At 40.9% G+C, this 20,779-nt stretch overlaps 2 protein-coding genes across 3 annotated transcripts; both read right to left on the bottom strand.

Moving 5' to 3' along the window:
* Window positions 1-51: 51 nt before the first annotated feature.
* On the bottom strand, window positions 52-4,015 carry atf7ip2 (activating transcription factor 7 interacting protein 2). The gene is made up of 12 exons (XM_010729157.3): window positions 3,785-4,015; window positions 2,940-3,012; window positions 2,699-2,830; window positions 2,502-2,570; window positions 2,366-2,403; window positions 2,201-2,241; window positions 2,056-2,108; window positions 1,811-1,856; window positions 1,540-1,577; window positions 1,250-1,396; window positions 976-1,157; window positions 52-772 (listed from the first exon to the last, which is right to left on the bottom strand). The coding sequence occupies exons 2-12, from the start codon at window positions 3,009-3,011 to the stop codon at window positions 562-564; spliced, it is 1,029 nt and encodes a 342-aa protein (XP_010727459.2). The 5' UTR covers window position 3,012; window positions 3,785-4,015; the 3' UTR covers window positions 52-561.
* Window positions 4,016-4,672: 657 nt separating this feature from the next.
* emp2 (epithelial membrane protein 2) lies at window positions 4,673-20,309 on the bottom strand. Of its 2 annotated transcripts, none has more exons than XM_027285810.1 (5): window positions 20,276-20,309; window positions 8,350-8,656; window positions 8,144-8,252; window positions 7,919-8,059; window positions 4,673-7,704 (listed from the first exon to the last, which is right to left on the bottom strand). In XM_027285810.1, exons 2-5 carry the CDS (start codon window positions 8,425-8,427, stop codon window positions 7,532-7,534), a joined length of 501 nt encoding a protein of 166 aa, XP_027141611.1. In that variant the 5' UTR covers window positions 8,428-8,656; window positions 20,276-20,309; the 3' UTR covers window positions 4,673-7,531. The 2 variants fall into 2 exon arrangements, with proteins under 2 accessions (XP_027141611.1, XP_010727458.1); XM_010729156.3 differs by lacking the exon at window positions 20,276-20,309 and adding an exon at window positions 15,913-16,132.
* Window positions 20,310-20,779: the final 470 nt, after the last annotated feature.

Raw genomic sequence — 20,779 nt, 5'->3', positions numbered from 1 at the left:
CAAGTGTCTGTTTTGACCGATAGGGACAGTGTCCTGTTTTTTTTTTTATTATTATTTACGCCCACTGAATGTAAGACCTCCAGGCAGAGCGAGAGAAAGAAGAAGACGGTTGACTGCTGCCAGCTGGCAAGCAAGCAAGCAGAGCGCTATCAAGTAGGAAAAGTAAACATCTGAGCATGACCGCGGGTTAAGTGTGTGTGCGTGAGCACTAAACAAAAAGAAGCACTGCATGGTTCAAAAGTCAACCGTGATGGCAGTTGGTACCCTGTGACTCTGATTAATGTCGTTCTATGTCTGAACCTCATGAGAACAGCCACTTGTAAAGTTTATCAATTGTACAGTGCAAAATTTAAATGCAGCGATTATGGTGTCATTTGAAACCTTCTTTGACCAGCAGCCAAATAATGTGAACGTTTATTGTATAAAACAGAAAACAAAATCAAAAAATGTATTATAGTTTGGTGTATTATTATTTAGTTTAGTAAAAAAAAAAAAAACGTAGAAAGAGTGGGTGAATCCCGAGCTGCTCGTGTCGTCTCTGCCTTGATCCCATATCCTCTTCTACTCAGGTATGGCTGCGGTTACAACTTTACTGTAAGGTCCGTACCGGCCAAACTTGTCTTTGCCCACCACAGCAACACACACCTTGTGCCCGGCCTTGAACTTGGTGATCATTACACACATGGGCAGAGGGATGGCCTTCACCTCGTCAAGGGTATTCCATTTTGGGAAGATGCTGGAACCCTTAACCTTTTCCATGGTTAGTAAGATGCTGCAGCAAGGAAGAGAACAAGAGAGAGAGAATGTGTAAAAAACACTAAGAAAGACAAGAGGAGCTGCAGTGAACACATCTTGTGTTTCACTCTAAATATTTGGATCCATGACCAAACACCGACTCTACCCAACCAAAGCTCTAAAAGAAAAAAAAAGTTTGAGAGGGCAACAACACACACAGCGCCCTCTGCTGCTTCTCACCTGTAACTATCCATGGGCGGTGCACAGGGGTCGTCCCCCTCCAGCGTCCAGAGCACAGAGAGGCTGCGGGGATTCTTGATGAGAGCCAGCTGTACTACCGGCCTCTGGGGGATGTTGTATGAGGCTGCCTCCATGCTGAGGTCGGAGGGGAACGGGGTGGGCGGAAGACGAGGATAAGAAGGCTTGTCCATGTGGTCAGAGAAAGGGGATGGAGTTAATAGGAGTAGCAAACAGAATCACGACGGAGTGAATACTGTGATTTAGCGCAGGTTACCTGCTTTGCTTCTGGGTGCTTGGGACTGCTACTGTGGCCAGGAGAGATACTTTCTGTTTTCACCCTTTTGGCCTTTGGCTCCTCAACTTGTGTGCAATCCTCGACATTTTCCTTTTCCTGCGCGTCTGGCGGATCTGAAGTGTCTGTCTGAAGTACACAACATAACAAAGTGTAGAAAAGGAAGACGAGCACATGAAAACAACTTTAAAATGTATGTAGAGTGAGATTTATAGATGTATTTTTTTTTGCTTCCTTAACAAATAACATAAGCGCGATGTGTTTCAACTCACAGGAGTTGGAGGAGACTGGAGCACTTCACCTAAATCTTCTACGGCAGCCGTCAAAGCATAACACGGATTATGTGCAGTGACAAGTAACGAAGGATGGGAAAGGAAAGAGAAAGGGCGGGGGAGGGGCATGTGGTTATTTATTAATCTACTCACAGACTCATATTATTTAATTTGGGTCATTACAACAGCTTATCGTGATAATATCACTAGAAGCTACAGTTGGTAGTAGAAAATATTTAAACATCTGCTTGTACACATAAAACGATCTCACCTTTGTTATCGTCTTTGGTCATTTGGAGTGTCTTTCTTGTGGTTTCCTGGACAGAGAGGACCAAACTTAAACCTCTGGCTCTTACTAAATTATTAGCCCAATAACCAATTTTAATGTTAATTACTTCCTCGGTACACACAGTAGAACAATAGTGAAGAGGATTTTGTTTTATTTTAATTTGTATTTAACCCAACATTATTTCAAAACAAATCACACGGACAAAGTGAAAAAGACAAAATATTTACCATCATTTCAAAGCGCTTTCCACTCGTGTCCATGCGCTTCATGAGCTCTTTGTCTACAGAGAAATAAAACTGCATTGATTTAAACACTCATGTGACCCACAAATGCAAATATTCATTACTTCAGACATGCTCGCTGGGCTCTTACTCTGTGACACGGTTTCCATGGTTTCATCCTCAGAGTCTGACCTGCAGAGTTGGACATCGAATCAAGCCGTCTCAAAAACGGATTAAATGCAAATAAATCTAAGGCACAGATTCATATTAGGTCCTTTGTAGCTTTCACTGAGGTACTGAATCTGATTTTACATACCCGGTGGTATCCAGGCTAACAGGAGAAGGCGGTGGCCTCTGAAAGTCAAACATTTCGGTTTATAAATCAGATACGAACATGCATGTTGTGCCAATTCATGTGTATTCGTGTTTATGTGCGTTTGTCTGCATCGAACCTTTTTCTTTGTCTCTGTCATGCAGGCGAGAGCTGCCTCTGCTCTCTTTGTCACCATGTTAATTCGAGCCTGAGGAAGAGAGCAACATTCTGTAAAGATCTGTCAAATTCAAAAAGGCAAGAGGTGAAGAAATTAGGGAAAGAAGGAAGAGAAGAAAAGGAATGAGTCCGATGTGTGTATACAAGACGACTACTGACCTCCAGTTTTTGGATGGACCTTTCATAGTCGCTTTCATGATCCAGCTGTTGAATAGCTTCTAATAAACCCTGCATCTTGTTTTCCTTCTGTCTCACTGCGCTGAGAACCTCCTGCTTGATCAGCATCTGCACCTGTAGACATACACAAAATATAAAACTTAGAATACAGTATAAGCTTTTGCAAATGCAAGAATGCAAAATGTATGAATTCAAATTGTCGCTTTCCAATTTTGTTTCTTACTTCGGACTGGGAGAATTTAATCCTTTTATCGCTGGCTCTGGAGGACGCCGACATGGAGAGCGCCCTCTTCATTCTTCATATATATAAATGCACACACACACACACACACACACGTTGCGTTGGTGTTTCTCACTTTATATTCGAGGAGTTGGAAATGCGCATAAACTTAAAAACATGTCATATCCATGGCAACGCTACATCCAAAGCAGCCAGTCGGACTGGGGTGTATGTCGCTTTTTTTTATAAACTAACAGGTTTTAAATCATGTTGACGCCACACTGACTCCGGGTGCGACCGCCTATGATACATAACGCTTTATGGAAGTGACACACCGCCGACTATGTCAGTGATTCTGGTGAAACTGGATCATATTTTATGGAGGAAATATTTTCTATGTCCTCCAGCTGCTCCAGCATCAAGTCTCTGTGATTTAAACAGAGTTGACTGTAAAGTAAAGTACTGAGCTCAATGCACAGGGGGGAGTGTGTTAGTGTTTGTTTGGCATAACAGCATCTACCGACAAAGTGGCAGAGGAGAAGAGGACTGAAGAGGAAGCTGACTTTTAGGTTGTTGGCGAGAGCTTTTTTTGGAATAAAAAGGTGAAAGAAAGACAGACACAGAGCTGGGCTTCTTCTTTTTTCTTGTGAAAGACACAAAAAGTTATGACAACAATAACAAACACTGACTTCTCTCCAAGCTAGCTAGCTAGCTACCTAAGAAGCAATTCACTGACTAATGCGCTGACAGCATCACACGTGTGTCCTGTGAAGGAGCAACACAAGAACAACGACAGTCACCGACAGGTGAGCGTCTGTGGCTGAATAAAGACGAGAAACCAGCCTCACCTGTGCGAGTTGTTGACTGAGCTTTAGCTTCCTCTACCTATGAATCAGCGAGCGAGCTAGCTGACGTTAGCGGCCGAGATATGTTGATACTACGTCGAAACATTCATAATACAGTATATCTTAAAGTATACTTCATATCTCAGTGATTTATATATTTATATATCCTCTTTGTGGAGTCCGACCTGCCGGATTTCACCGTTAGGTCTTACTCTGAAGCACTTCCGACCCAATTCCTTCAAAATAAAAGCTTGCAAATGGTTTTTGTTTTGTTTTGTTTACTTTGACATAATTAGTAAGGTAAACGCAGGTCTTGCCAATTATACATATTAATTTTTATAAAAATTGCCTAAGTCAACTTGAGTTCCCTGCAAGATTTGTTTTATATGTTATGCAATAGTTATTGTGTCTATTTTTTTTTTATTTCAACCACATCTGGTGGGAGTCACCATTAACAAATAAATAAAAAGTTCTTACAACTTGTTGAAAAAAAAATGTGTTTTTTTTCTTCTTTTCCAAAAACCTGAAAAAATTAGTTAGGCAGATATGCTATTAGGCTGACGATATATATTTCATATGGCTGCTGTGGAAAAAAAAAAGTATATCTGTCTATTATTATATAGGCTGAGCACATCAGCTGGTCAAAATACAAACAGAGCAAGTTCAGCCAAAGATCATGGGTGATCCAAAGAGGGTGGCAACAGTAGTAAAAACCCAGAAACTACAGCAAATGAACACAAACAACGTTAATTCTTATGAATTTATCAGCCAGATAAATTACTGTAGCTTTTCGATGTTGAAAATAAGAAAAGTAGTTATACTGGGGTGAAATATTGATCTTTCCCTCAGGAAGTTGGAGATAAAGGGAAGAGGGAACGACTCAATGACAGATTTGGCACACACAAAGAAAATTTATTTATTGTAAAATACATTTATTGAGATCTACATCTGATGGGTGTTGGAAACAGAGTGCGGGGTGGATAAGCACCGGTAAATCGTTGCAGGGGAGCCCAAGATTAGAGGCACAGGATTCACCAAGCAGAAACTAGTTTATTCTTTCCAGGAGTGCTTGACAGGAGGCTGAAACTATAAAACTATCACCTACACATTGTGTAGTTTTCTATCAGTCCACTGGGTGTCAGCAGCAGATAAGCATTTTAAGTTATGATGACACGAGTGCATGAAAACAGTGATATTTTACAGATTACAGAAACTGCCATGGATGATGCGACAGAGGTTTAAAATAAATAGCATGTTGTTATTTAATTTGCCTAAAACAGTGAAAGCAAAAGAGCCTGTGACAAGCAGAAACACTCCAATTTAACATGACATGTTAGCCATACATACAAAATGTTTGAATGAATCCTATGCAGAGATATATATAACAGTTTTTTGTTGTTGTTTGAGTTCTTAAAAACCATTTCAACAGGTCTCCATTACGCAACACAGGACTCTCAATCAGTGTGGAATTAATACTTCATGAAGCATTCGAAATATTTGAACTGCAACAAAAAAATGTTAAGAAAAGCAAAAACAAATCCCCATGAATACAGTTTTGGCTTCAACAACTCATATGATTGCTTGTTGCTATGGTCCTGTGGTGATTTGTATAGATCTACATGAACTAAGATACAGTACATCTACCTGTACAATGACATAAAACACACTACAGAAAAATGATCACGACCATAAACAAAAACATTTCCGATTTCCAAAGCGTCTCTCATGACTCAACTCTTCGAAGTGATTCTTGTGGTTTCTGTGGCTGAACTGAAGTTCAAGTACTTGGTTTATTTTAAATTTAGATCTGTTTTGAAACCAACAAAGTTAAACCAAATAGATCCAAACTTTACAACATCAATAATAAACAGTACTTCACAAAAAGAAATGAATTTTTCAGCCTTTTTTTTTTACTGCAATAACTTAATTTTCATTTCAATATAAGTTAAAGGGATTTGCTGAAAGACAAAAACTTGCATGCAAACAGGAGGCTTATTATTAAGTAAAACACTCTTAAGATGACAATTTCACAAAAACAAACATCACAATCTTGGCCTCCGATATGTTGTTTTGATCTTTTTTTTAAGTATCACCTTGAGATAGCAGAGCAACCTCTTCATTTCCATGTCTTTTTCCCTGAATCTTTTAAAATGGTGAGAGAGTAAGTTACCTGGCTCTGTGGTCCAATGAAAATATATCTATCACAAAACAATCCAGTGCACCTCTGAAGGAGCCAGCAAGTCCGAGTTGTACTGGACACTTCCTAGAAATCTTCCAAGTCCTAGCGACTGCAAAGTTAATACCCAGGTGCTCTACTTTAACTGTTCCAACGTCCTCGAACCAACTCCAAGGTAAAAGAAGACCTGTTTATACAGAGCTATGTGGGATCAGTGGAATACAGTAACTAATTTAGTTAGATGCATGATGTGCATTGGGCTGTTTGAGATGTTTCAGTAATGAACCAAATAAACAGTAACCCAGCCGGAGAGGGAAAAACATGGCAAGACTTGATTACTTCATACATCCTCAGTCACATGATGCTAAAATACACAACAGTGGTTTTAAAACAATAAATAGCTTTCGTCTTTTTTCTCAGTGAAGCTGTGAACAAAAAAAAAAGCACAATAATAACAAAAAAAAAGAAAAAGTTCGTTCTTATTTCAAGTTTGCATGTTTCTACGTTGTAATTTAAAATTTCAAACATCACAGCACATCATTGGTTCCTTTTTCACCGTTAAAACACAAGTCAGTAACATAAGAATACAAACCACGGGGTTTTAAAATCCTACATATTATACCTCAACTACTGCTTCACTACACTTCCTGTAAGCTACGGTTAACATAAGATTCTCTATTTTCTTCTTTTTATATATATCATTTTAGTATTTCAGTCTCAGAAATAAGCTTTAGGCAATTACCTTAACTATACATACACAGCAAATATGTACAAAATAAATTCAGTTGATTATAGATTCACAAAAACAAAGTATGCACCCTTTGGAAAGTCAACATGTCCAAGTTAAGACAAATCTGCCCGCTTGTCTTTAACTGTTATCCTTCGTGATCAGATGTTTCAGACTGATTCCTATGAATGGAGTCGGCGGGAAGCAGGAGACAATGACGTAAGAGGAGGAGACAAATGATGCTCATGTCCTGGCTAAGAGAAAGTGTAGAAAGTTCTCAGTAAACGCAGGAAGTAGTGAGTGACGGATGAATGCAGCGTCGAGTAGATTTGACCTTAATTTCATGTAAATAGATCTATCTAGATGGCAAACGTCAGATTATTTCCAAACCAGGAATTGCAGATAGGGGTGAAAATTGATTAAAAAGATTTAAATTTGGCCATATGGCCTCAGCGTGGTACATTCCATCTATGCATATCACAGTTACCACCATGTAAATTATCTTTTATATATGAATTTGTAAATGTAAACGACAGTTTTCAGGACATAAACCCAATGATTAGTTCAAAATTCAAAATTCAAAAATTGAAAGTCAAATCATGGATTGCGACAGATCGAATATGAATTGTGGTACATTTCTCATCTTTAACATTTCCAGTTGCTGTCAAGCATTAAAACAGAAGAACAAAGCATGTCCCCCGATGGTATTATAAAATCTAAGGGTTAGAAAGATAATGTGTGCTTGCGTGTTTGTTGAGGGAAAGTGTAGGGTATGTCTTTCTGCATTTGTGTCCAAGCTGTGTATTTCTATCTATATCTGCGTGCCCATGCGACAAGCCCCTCGCATCTATTTGCGCTTCCTGAGCACCAGGTACATGAGGCCGCTGATGAGAGTCATCGGGAAGCTGATCCAGGCCAGGACGTAGGAGGAGCCGTAAGAGCCTTCCTTAAGGCCCACCTGCTTGTGAAAGCTATCTTTCTGAGCTGTATAGATGGACGCTGCAATCATCACACACAGAGCTGGAAGGAAGAAAGAGGAGAACGAAAATTACACTTGATAGTCGACGGTCATTTAAAGTCTGAAATGTTCAACCAGTTTAGATAAGGACCCCTGGAGAAACTGAAAGGCGCTGAGGGCTAGTAAGAGAAGTAAAGAGAACAGTCACTTTGCTGCATTGAAAAGTTAAATGTGTGTGTGTGTGTGTGTGTGTGTGTGTGTGTGTGTGTCACTCACAGGCCAATAGCTGAATGATAGCGGTGAAAATGAATCTCTCTCCCTGTTGGAGCCTGAAGAGCTGAAGGATGAACACAAAGAAGCTGACACAACATAAAATGGTTGCCAGGATCATAGTGGCCTGGATGGCCTGCAGGTAGGCTGAGGAGAGAGAAGAAAGCAGAAAGTGTTACAAAGTATACAAATTTGAAGCAGACACACATCCTGTAGGCCGCGAAGCCTTACCTGCTTCAACAGTATGGCTGTTCATCACAGGAGCGCAGGTGGAGTTACAGGTGTACCACAGGTCAGTGTAGATCAGCTCGCGTCCGGGTGGCGCCACCAGCCACCACGCCTACATCAGTGATTGACACAGACGTCGTTAAAATCATGAAACTATCCTGTACCGCCGTGCTCTTCCTTATACATGTTCACTCTGGGTTTATACTCACATTGTGAATGGTCGCAACGAAGAGGAGGATGGCCGCAGCCACATGGAAGAGGATGATGAAGGCTAAGATGATCAACATGGCTGCTCTTGTGTCTGGCTAACTTGTCTGCTGGTTGTTGCCCTTTTGATCAGACCACTTATATATATATATCTCACAGGCTTCTTCAGTAGCTGTCCACGTAACTCTCTCGCTGGCTGATGGTGCAGAATGTTTCAGCTTTAGGTAGGTGACAGTCCTGATGGATGTTTGCTGATGTGTGTTTATGCTGGGTTGTCTACGGGGTGATAGTCAGGGGTGGATCAAGGTCCTTCACAAGAAAGGAAGAAACATATAGGTGAAACTTTAATAACACACACGAACACGTGGCAGATTAAGCCCTTGTGTGTCATCAGCATACATCAAACACACAGATCAAACTATTGCAGAGGTTATACTTGGTTTGTAAGAATTTGAACCATGAGTAAATGATAGTGAAGTGTAATATCAGAATAATAAATACATACAAATACAAATAAATCATTTTTCCTGCAGTATTTCTGACCCCCACAGCACTGACCCTAGATATCTAAGGTGAATGCAGCATATATGCAGACTTCAGACGTCTGCAACCCATACCAAACAACTGTGAAACATGCGGGGTTAATGAAACAGTCAGAGAAATACTTTCAGCCTCAAAGTCTCCCCTCAAATTACACGAAACGCTACTGAGATCTGAGATGAGAAGAGCGTCTATATATATATATGCGAAACCATGTCTGCGTGCGTTTGAGAGTGTGTACAGTAAGTGGGTGTGTGGTGTTTACTCTGCAGTGATTGAAGGCCTTAATCCTGACTATGACTTGTTGATAGAAGCCAGGAGTCGACTGTTTACGTCTTCAAATGGGCAGTCTGTGCTCTGTTATATGAAATGCTATATTAGAAACATCAGCGGACAGCGGTGTATTGAGATGTTAAAAGGTGTGAGGTCAAAGGTCCCAGCCACAGGAAAAACATGACATTAACAATGTACACATTTCTGAGGTTTACATGCTATGAATAAATAAAGGACACTTGGTAGGTAGTGAGTTCAATTCCAGCCTATTAATTTGTTTGTGTCAAGCATGACCTTGACTTTTGTAGCAATATAACACAAACTAAACGTCCACAAGAGTTGACAGTCATAACAAGTGGGTGTGTGTGAGCCTCAACTTAAGATAAGCTCACCTACTGAAGCTTTAAATCTGTCCTAAACTGACTACAACAGTAATATTACTCTGTTTTCTTAAGAATAAACAATATTCTTTATAGTTTTGTGTTGCTTTTCTTTGTGTTTTGTTCACATATACGACCAGAAATTGTCTCGAGGGGAAAAATTCCATAAAAACGTCCAATGCATCCAGAAACCCATTTGTTTGTTTATCCATGAAAGGGCTTTGCTCAGCATATAAAATGCTATGTCAGCATCATTCTGTTTAACACTCAGTCTGCTACAAATAATCACACAAGACAGGATTATGAAATCTAGAATATATTTCTTTCCGACACTTTTTCCAGCACCGCTTTAGAGGCTGTTCGACAGCTGAAGGCGACTGCAGAGTTACAGTAAGACCACGTCTCTGACAGCACGATGCTTACAATCTGCTCCCTGTGTACACTGTAAACGTCAAAGTAACTACCCCGTGGGCATAACGTACACACAATTACATATATACACACATTCAGTTTACGCGTGTGAGTTTGATTTCAGTGACTGCCAAAACTCCCACCAGAGAAGTTCAGAGGCTGAGCAGGCTGAGGCACAGACATGTTTTAAAAGCACATGTGAGTGTGCAGGCACACACACACACACACACGAACACACACATATATATACACGGAGCCAGACAGCAGAGGAATTAGCCCTCTCCGCCAAAATGGAGTCACAGTAAAAACAGCCTCTCCCCGCCAACAGGAAGCAGGCCACGTTTTTTGTGTGCGAGCATGTGGCTGCGGGGTGTGCCAGAGGATAGGCCCTCCCTATCTGAGTTGGGGGAAGGGGTAACAAGGGGGTAAAATCGTCAAAACGGAGGTGGTGAAACATCAAAAGTGAGCTACGCACTTTGATTCATGAGACATGGGGTTTGCCGCTGAAGAAGACAATAACCTGGCAACTAAGAACTTTAATTTGCACCTGAACCACGTGGAGGAAAAGACTAAGAATATCACACAAGCAGAGCTGAAAGTGGTCACGTGAAGGTCTGGATGTGATATGGCAAAAAAATATGTCCATCAAATAAACAATGTGCAGCAATGCCAGCCTATAAAAACTTACACTTACATCATAAACTGTAAGTACAGTATGCGGCAGCTTACTGAGAAAAAAACACACTGAAAACATCCAGAATCCTTAAAGACACACTCTTTTATGAATCACATACCAAGCATATATCACCAACACACATTACTCTTGTTTTCTGAAAGATGTGTGTGAACATATAGTGGTGTGAGAGTGACAGGTCACACTGGGAGGAAATGTGAGACAAACTTATTTTTAGGAGCGGCATTTAAGAGCTCTGGTTTTTATAGCTTCAGAGATCTGTAAATTCCCAGAAAATGTATAACATTTTATATTAAGTGTGTCTTCAGGGTGACCGATGAGACTTTAGGTATGACTGAACAATGACGGTGGAGAAAGATAGAGAGGGAGAGAAAATGGAACAGAAAGAGGGAAGACGTGGTGGCAAACCAATAACTAAATTCACCACATCCATTACAAAGCATGTTTTTTGGTATTTGAGCCTAATCTGACCTGCAGGAACATTCTTTGGAGGAAATAATCTCCCAGACATGTGCACACACACACACACACACAGACACGCAGACACACACACAGCTGGATCTGATTCTGTCTGCAGCTGCCTTTTCGTCTCAGTGAAGAGGAAAGAGAAGAGAGAGAGAGAGAGAGAGAGAGGGAGGAGACAGAGGGAGAAAAGAAGGGAACCCCATTGGAGAGAAATGGAGGGAAGAGAGAAAAACAAAAACACGAGCGTAAAAGGCACGCGCGCACACTCGCCCCGATGTACACGCATGCATGTAAACTACACGGAAACCGCAAAACAGCCAGCCTGCCAAGAAACTCGCCAAAAAAATGAGAGACTCACAGACGGATGATTAAGGTTTATTCATTTAACTGTGTAGACTGCAGACATAAATGTGTAAACGTCTCCGGTGTTTGCTTGTGTTACTTTGATTTTCCCCAACTGTAAAGATTACATAGAAGCGTAATTATCCAACAACTATAATTATGCTGATGTATTATTATCATAACTCATCATAATCTCCCCTTGACAAAAAATGTACGTTTTTACGGGTAGATTTCATTAAGCAAACATAATGTAATGCCACAGTATGATAATAATCCTTTTTAAAATGAGTAATGCATCCAATTTTCTGGAGCAATAAACCAAACATTAACCTAAATGTTGGAGCCCAGTTATCCTTGGGAACTGTGTCGCCTTGCAAAGTGTGACCGCGCTGATACTCCATGAAACACCTCTGACACCACGCAACAGCTGCACACACACACACACACACACACACACACACACACACACACACACACACACATACAGACATATCCACATGCATGCTGTGTACATTAGCCACACTAGTATGGCATGCATAACACCAATATTTCACTGATCTTCATGCCTTGTATATCATAATAGATCAATGCACACGCTGAAGGGTGTTTCCCTTCAGCTGTCCCATGTCAGTCAATCAAGTTTTATCATTCATCACTCATCAATAAGCATACAGTGGCTGCATTTTCCACTAATGTGTTTCAAGCTATAAAAAGTGCATTTATATCTGGTTTTAATTATGAGACCTAACACATGTCGCTTCACTGTACGCATGTTATACCGTCTGTGTCCTTGATGCCAGTATTTCTTCGTGTTGCCTGTAGTTTTGTGTGATTATCACAAAGAGTCTGAACGAGTCTGACTTCAGCCATCTCGCCTGACACACACAAACAGGCACAAATGCCTCCTCTCCACTCAGCCTTATAATAGGAGGCTGGGGGACTCTGTGCAAGAGTACAAGTCTGCGTGTGTGTGTGTGTGTGTGTGTGTGTGTGTGTGTGTGTGTGTGTGTGTGTGTGTGTGTCGACTGATTCCCTTGCCTGGTGGAAAATGCTGACTTTTAATGTCCTTTTTTACTCTTTTCATAAAACACAAAGCCACAGACTTAACTGGGCCTCTGAATCTCACTCCCCCGTCTCTCTCACTGTCCCACTCTCTCTTTCTCTGTATCTCTCTCTCTCTCTTTCTCTCTCTCTTTCTGTCTTTGACCATGGAAAAACTGATTGAGGTAGACAGAAAAGGCAAGAAGGCTTCCAGTGGAGCCCTCTGGCCCCTTATGAAGTCGTACAGTCGAGACTCAATATGCAACATTTCCTCCTCCAAACCTCCAACCTTCTGGGGATTCACTACCTTAGCATACTTAACCTTAAATGCCTCATTTTGTTTCGCACAAACTGTTCTAACACATTCAGTCAGACTAAGTTTGGGCGAGTGAGTTCAATCACTCAGCATCTTACTGTCTTTTCAAATGGGATCAAATCGTCATAGCAAACAACAAAACAGTGTCCAATCTATCCCTTTTAAGGATGATTCATCTTGCATTGTAGATTTTAGGTGTGCCATGTGTTGACTAAAAAGTGAACACCATGCACTGATGATGACTGTGAGGTGCAGCTGATAGCTCTGGAAAAAGGCCTGCATGTGCATCTTAAAGTAAGAGTCAATGTTTTCCCCCAGGTATGGCCTTACAGTATCTATTATAATTGCATACATTTGAACAACCTAGTGTGTGTGTGTGAGAGAGAGAGAGAAAGAGAGAGTGTACATAACAATAGCCAAGCTAAGACTTATTTTTAGAGAAAACACAAAAGGCACGTCTTTCCTGGAGCAAAGCCAGCGGCCAAACAAAGCTTTGTTTAAGAAGAGGACATAAAAGCCTGTCCACACACACACACACACACACACACGCACACACACACATACACACAGGGGCACAGTTTGGTTTAGTGATGTATGAGCAGACATCAGTACAGAATTATAAATACAACCAGATTGCCCAGTGTGACAGCTACAACAGACTACTTTACTTTGCAGACTGGCGTAATGTGACGAGGCCTTTTACAGACAAGAACAGGCTGCCTTTATATGCCGAAATTAATTTGACAGTTTGGCCTGAGTATGTCCTCACGTTGTCCCAGTTAAGTGGCTGAATACACTGCAGCCAACATTACTAAACCAAAAATTTGACAAATTTGGCTGTTCCTTAGACAAGAAACGCAGCTTTTTTTTACTGAATGGCATATTGTCAAACATCTTCCAAGCATTACACATTTTGTCAGCGTGCTCTCTCATACTTACAATTAACATGTTTGCAACGAGCATGATGGAGGCGAAACGCTCCGAAACAAATGTAATACTTGAATCCACCGGACAGACACTCACATACAAACACTGTCACTTTATTTATCACAATCTCGACTCGACTAAATGAGAGTAGAGTGGACCGTCCTCCCTAAAAAGATTGATGTACATTTAATTTTTTGGATGATAAGTGCACACAAATGACGCACTCACAGTCCAAATTGACAACAACACAGTAAGTAACACAACAGTCATGAGACTGTTTTATTACTGGCAACACAAGCTTAATAACTTGACTTTTCCCACATATTAACATAAAAAATGTTGTTGTGCTACATTTGTTGAATAGGAGGGAATACAGAATCTACACATTGTTCTGCACACTGTTGTAAAGTGTACAGTATGTGTGTGTGTGTAGTACATGCCTACTTAAAGAACACACACACACACACACACACACAGACACACACACATGCACAGAAGTGTTTTCCTGCTGGGTTTAAAGGCATCCCTCTGACACAGGAATCCTTTCATGTCGGACACTAACATGGTTTTTAAGTGTGTGTGTACGTTTTTCGATCACATTCCTTAAGTGACAGCGCTGAGTAATGACTTCCACATGGCAGAGCGAAGTTGGGGAACACCTGACAGAGAGGTTAAAAAAAAAATCCCGCTCATCCCGCCATTTCTACTCTCTAACAGCCAGTGTGTCTTCTGCAAAGCATGAATCAGGCGCCACATTACATGCTGCAACTTTACAGCGTTCATTCATTGGCGTTCCTTTGTGGCTGTTTAACACATTACTTAACACATTTGTACGTTTGATGACTGTGGTGCTCATTAAACTTGGTCTGGTGTGTCATTAAGTCTAACTTTCTTCCTCACTTAGAGTCGATGTAATGTAATATAAGGGGACTTTGAGGTTTCATTTCCAGACTTCATAAAGCGTAATCCGTAGATCTACGGACCACCAGCACACACAAGAAGCTCACAATATGTGTGACCTCAGCGTAGGAGTGGATTACACTTTCATGTTTCAGGATAATCTCCCGTCTACTCTTTTTTCACCTATCTCTGCCTTTTTCCATGCATTGTGTGCCACAGTTTATAACTGCATGCCAACAGGAGGGGGTGGTGGAAATGAGTTTCCAAGCAAACTGTTCACTTCATTTTGATATTCAGCCTTCAGGCCCGTTGCCAAAATGGCAGGGCTTTCCTCAGACTGCATTCTCCAAACATTGCCTGATGAGGATGAGTCTCCATTTCTGCAGCCCAGTCTGAAAAATCTCCTCTAACCATGGAAAACCTGGACAATGTTGTTGTTTGCAACCACAAGAGGGCGTCCATCCATGAAGGGAGGATGCAACAGGCTCATTAAAAGCAAAATGCAAGATAGGGGTAATGGCATGCAGCGTTTTAGTGCACTAGAGGTGAGCACATTTTAAACCTGATGCTCTGATTCTGTAAACACTCCAAAACTATACAAGCATCAGTACAATTCAAGAAAAGAAGCAACACAATGAAACAAACTAATTCAAGGCATAGGAATGAGGTTTTGAATGCAGTGCCATGACCTCATGAGCAGGCTTACAGACACAGTGGAAGGTCTAATGAGTACAGCAGATATGAGACGCACACACACACACACACACATACACACACACACACACACACACACACATTTCCTGTGTCCATTGAAAAAAAGAGAGAGAGAAAAGTTTATCTTCCCTCGAAACGCACTTAACATTCATTCACTGCGCTCAGACATTTAACACACACGCACACATCAAGACAACGCCCCTTTCATTTCCAAAGTCTGAAAAGTTTGGAGTCACTCAGCAGAAGTTATGATCTGTGTAAAAATACCCACAGAGAGGAGGGGGGAGAAAAAAAACACGACAGGAAAGTCTTCTTAAAGCTCATGTGTGACAGATCATCAAACAAAACACACATTCATTTTTTTTAAAGAGACAGATATCCGTTATTTTAGGAATATTTGAAAGATATTTACCATCTCTGAGAGGATTCACCACAAACACTAAATGTTTTCGGTGTTTTCACAACCACACTGCATTTGAATGGGACATGAATCCCATATAGAAAGTTGGTGCAGCATTCAAACAGCATGTAAACTAAAAAACAAAATACTGAGTTTACTCACCGAGTTTGGACTGGAAAGGAAACCACAGTGTTAGTCTATAGGAAAGGTTGGATTATGGGTAGTGAAGTGCCAAAATATTGCGAGAAAAAAAGCCTCCAAACGTGAGAAAACGGCAGCTGGAGATCTTAATACTAGTCCCCCCTCCAAAAAAAAAACAAAGTTAGAGACGCACGCACTCTGGCTCTCCCGGCTGTTGCGAGCGCGCGTGGGAGGTGCTCGAGAGCTGGTGCTGGGTGTGGTTTGGGATTTAATATGAGTGTGTGTATGCGCGTGCCCGCTGTGTGTGTGTGTGTGGGTGTGTGTATTTCAAGTGACACACGAGAGGATTGGTGACAACAGGCGTTGGAGCTCGGCGGGAAAATCTATATCTATATAAATAATAATAATAATAATAATAATAATAATAATAATAATAATAATAATAATAATAAAATGACTCCAAGCAGTGAGAGTGGAAGTTTGAAAGTCTGTTTCCTCTCAGGGCAGACAGACAGAAAAGGAGAAAGGAGGTCAGACAGAGAGGGAGACAAAAGGAAATTAAAAAGATAAAAGGGGATCAAAAGTCATGAAGAGGAAGGAATGAGAAATGGATTACAAAAAAAAAAAAGAGCAAGGGGGGAAATGTGGATATTACAGGTCAAATCACTTTCCTGTGTTTGTATAACCCCTGACTTCTTTATTTGAGTTTTAATATTGTCTTTATTCCCTTTTTACTGTGCAGGACCTGCAGCACTGAGGGGCTGGTTTGGATTTTCTCATTTTCGCTCATTATAATTACAACATCCCTCTTCCTCTTCTTCCACGTAAAATCATTTCTCACATTCTGTGTGGTTTGCTTCCATGGATACGACAACAAGAATTCATACAAGTGCAAGCGACTTATTAGAAAACAAGATTTTCTGTTCCTCTTCCTCTTTCATACCCACCAGTTTTCTCTGTCCTCCTCTCGGCGTCAAGCTGCCAACTGTCTGACTTTCTTTAATTGTCTGCTCTTAATCTTGATGAATGACAGGAGCTTATCTGTGGCATATATTTCCCACCTAACATGTGATCAGAAAGCAAATAACCTTATTTCTTAAAACTCCATTTTTTACTCTTAGATGCCACAGTATAATTGTTTGTATTCATTTATTTGATACTGAAAAAAAAAGCCTGTGTTTATACAATGCCACACCTTTCGCTGAAGGCATATCAGCTTTGGGGCTGAGTCGGCAAACAGCTTTCCCATCAAGACTTGCCATTGGCAAATAACATTCAGTATAACTGAAAAAAAATCAGCACTTGAGTCTGCTGTTTTATAGCTGACTAAGTTAACATGATGTCAGGACATTTGTCCCCATCAGTGGTGCGATGTTACCATTGTGACGGGATGGGATTCTTCTGTGGGGTCATAAGGAGACAGTTAGTTAGGACAGGCACGAGGCAATGAAGTGGCCATTGTCAAGGCTTGTAGCACATAATTCATCACATTTTCCAGGCGGCCACAACACGGGACTGCCATCACTGCTGGAATGACCCATCCAGCCTGATGATGTACCAGTCTGACATTTAAAGTTTTAAATCTTTAAATCTGAAATGTGAGTTTGCGATTTTTTACATTTTAGGTGAACTACACGAGGGCAGGGGTGAGATTTGGCTAGTCAGAGGAGGCACTCTGAGACACTTTGACTCTGAGGCTCGGACACTGTTTCCACAAATGTCCAAAGAAGACTTTATTGTCATTTGAAAAGTGAATACATGTGCACAGTAGCTGCAGAAATATCTGCATAATAACATATCTGAAATATTTTGTTTCCTTACACTTATAAAAAAGATCCAAAAAAGGACACCATACGGACACTGACTGGCACCTATTTCCATGTTTTCACAGTGTAAAGTAAGAATAAATACGTGTTCTGAGTTTGTCAGACCAAAGAACAAAGTGTTATTAACCGGCCAGTCGAATTTGAATTATTAAAAATATCGACAAGTTTATGGTTAGGTGTCAAAATCAGGTAACAATGAGCAGTGTTCTCAGCTCAAGGACTGTGGGGGTGTGTTCACTGAATGTGCTGAAGCCACGCCCACTCGTGGGAGCAGTCACACAGTCATTTTGTAGCGTCTGAAACGTGTCAAATGAATTCAGAAAATGACTAACTTTGAGATTAATTAATCTCCATCTCTCTGCTAGGGGTGCAGGGGTACGCTCAGGGTGGCCTCAGCGTGTCATCGAGCCACCCTTTAGGACCGCCCACAAAATCCTGGACTGAAAACTGTTTTAACCTCTGACTCCACATTTCATTAATATATAGTTCAAAGTCTTTTCACATGTTTCCAGCAACAATTTTCCAACATATTTAATGTATTTTGAAAGAAAGAAAGAGTTTTCTTTACTTTAAAGTCACACATGTTAGACTTTGAGGCTTTAAAAAAAAGTCCATCCATTACTATACGACTTGCTTGACCTCTCCTTGTATGAGTGTTCTTGCAGCAGACAGCAGGGAGGAAAGCTGTTAGGATTCCTTTGAAAGGCCTCAGGAAGCTCCGCTCGCGTTGCTGTGTAAGAACAGCAGGTCACCATGGACAAAAATTCTCGTTAAACCACAAATTGCTCTGAGAATGCTCATGTTTGTGCACGTACTCATACACATGACATAGCATATACATACTTTTAGGAACGCGCACACATAATGTGTTGTGCAGAGGAATGGATGGAATCTGTATGTCAAGCCGAAAATGCCACATTAACACATAATACAATGGATGCTCTCTTCCTCGTTTGCTTCTTGCTTTTTTACTCTCGCCTTACACCTCCTGCAGGTTTTAACACGATTATTGACGTTTATCACAGCCAAACACTAGTTAGTTAGTTTATTCACCTTTTAGAAAGAATCATAAATGCCTGAAAAATGACACAGGATTGCAATTTTTCTCCAATCTGGAAGATCATACTTCAAATTTGGAGAATAATTTCGATTAGATCTTAGCGAGCAGCATCATAATCCTCTGTCCACATGCACCAGGTGTAGAGATAGTCTGTCTATTATTTAGTCTTTCACCTGTGTGTCAGCCTGCTGTTGATCCTTTCAACATCACTGCGCATAACAGCACTCACACACACACAGGCCCACAGCCAGTACCTGTTGAAACAACAAAGAAATCCCATCATCCTCAGCTGCTCGGGCATGTCAGCACCCCTAACCCTGCTCTCACCTAAACACACTTTTATACACAAATATACACACATACACAGGAGTGGTGGGAACAGGTCTGACGTCTCTGCCAGGTGTCAGGTAACCACCACACAGGTAAACACACTGCAAACCTACTCATACTGTATGTCACTGTAGACATATATATCAGTTACCTGCTATTGTGACACACCTATAGGTTATAACAATAAGGTGTACACATCTCCACCCATAAACTCTATAATATGGCTTTTTAGTATGGTGTAATATCTCACCCGAGGCAAAAATAGATAATTGCTCTCCTAGTTTTCAACTTTAAGAGATTCTGTAGTGACGCACACTCGCTTCTCTGTCATCTTGCATCAACACAAAGTTGTATATTGAGAAATATTACCATGTACAGTGTATATTCTGAATCTTGAATCTGTGTCTCCTCCAAACAAGCTGAATCAAATAGTTTCAGAAGCAACATAGACCCAGCCCATGTTGTGAAACACCGTGTTTTAGACGCACTTTCCCCTTTCTGGAGTGAATGACCCAGAGGAAAAGAGTATTGCATAATAAAATGGAAGTGCAAATCTACATGCACACATCAAACACGTGTATATGGGCAACATTTTAATAGCTGGTTGAGCGCTACGTGAAATAATGTTGGGTAGTTCAATACATTATATCTTTAAAACTAGAAAGGCACTCGAAGAGCCAAGGTCTTTTGTTTCCACGGCGAGGTCTGAGGTGGTTTGTTGTATGCTGAGTCACAGCACACCATTCACTTTCAGGTTCACACACACATGCTTTGGTTCATTCAGTTCATTCTGTAGCAGCTTCTTCTTCCTGGCCCTACACTACACCCTTCCACAAAGTTTCCTGGAAGTCAGGCCAGTACTTTTTTTCCCCCCATAATCCTTTTGACAGACAAATAAGCAAACAACATTGAAACTGTACCCTTCTCAGCGGAGATAATTAACATGTTTTTGTTTAAAATTTTAATCTGCAAAGCAAATAGTAACTTGAACTATACTTTTCTTCTAATTTCGGAGTCTTTAAGACTCAAAATATATGAAAAAATATTGCATATATACAGCTCCTCCTGCAGTGACATCATGTGAAGAGCATGTAGAATATTCAATCCGACTTGTAAATAGTAGATGGAATGTCAGTCATATAAGTTTAAATAAAATATATTTTGTTACCTTCTTTCTTCTACAGAAATGCGCCTGCATGACCATTTAAATTCAAACCACCACCTGGATACATGCCAGAAACACACAGGTCTACAACCAGACAGGAAGCGCCCCCCTTCCACCTCCTCTGTTCCTGTTTCTTACAGCATGCATGTGTGTTTGAGTGTGTGCACGAGTGTGTGTGTCTGTGTGTGTGTGTCCATGCTCACTCTGAAGAGGCCTGCTACTGTAGGCAATCAGCAGGAGGCAGATGGAACAGCACAGGAAAACAACCACACAAAGACGCGAGATAGAAGAGAGCGGGCGGATAGAAGCAATATTATTGGAGAGGAAAAAATATACAGAAAATTATACACAGAGAAAGAAGCAGAGATAGTGACCGAGTCAGAAAGATGTGATTGTGGAACAATGCTGGCGGCCAAACTGTTTTCTACACCTCACTCCCTCCCTCCTTCCTCCCTTCCTCTGCTCTGCTGGTGGGAGGGAGAGGCGCAGACTGTGTTCACACTGGTG

Source organism: Larimichthys crocea, chromosome XII, assembly GCF_000972845.2.
Source record: "Larimichthys crocea isolate SSNF chromosome XII, L_crocea_2.0, whole genome shotgun sequence".
Classification (NCBI taxonomy): Eukaryota; Metazoa; Chordata; class Actinopteri; family Sciaenidae; genus Larimichthys; species Larimichthys crocea.
Note: the sequence above shows the minus strand (reverse complement) of the source record. Positions and strands in the feature narration are given on the sequence as shown.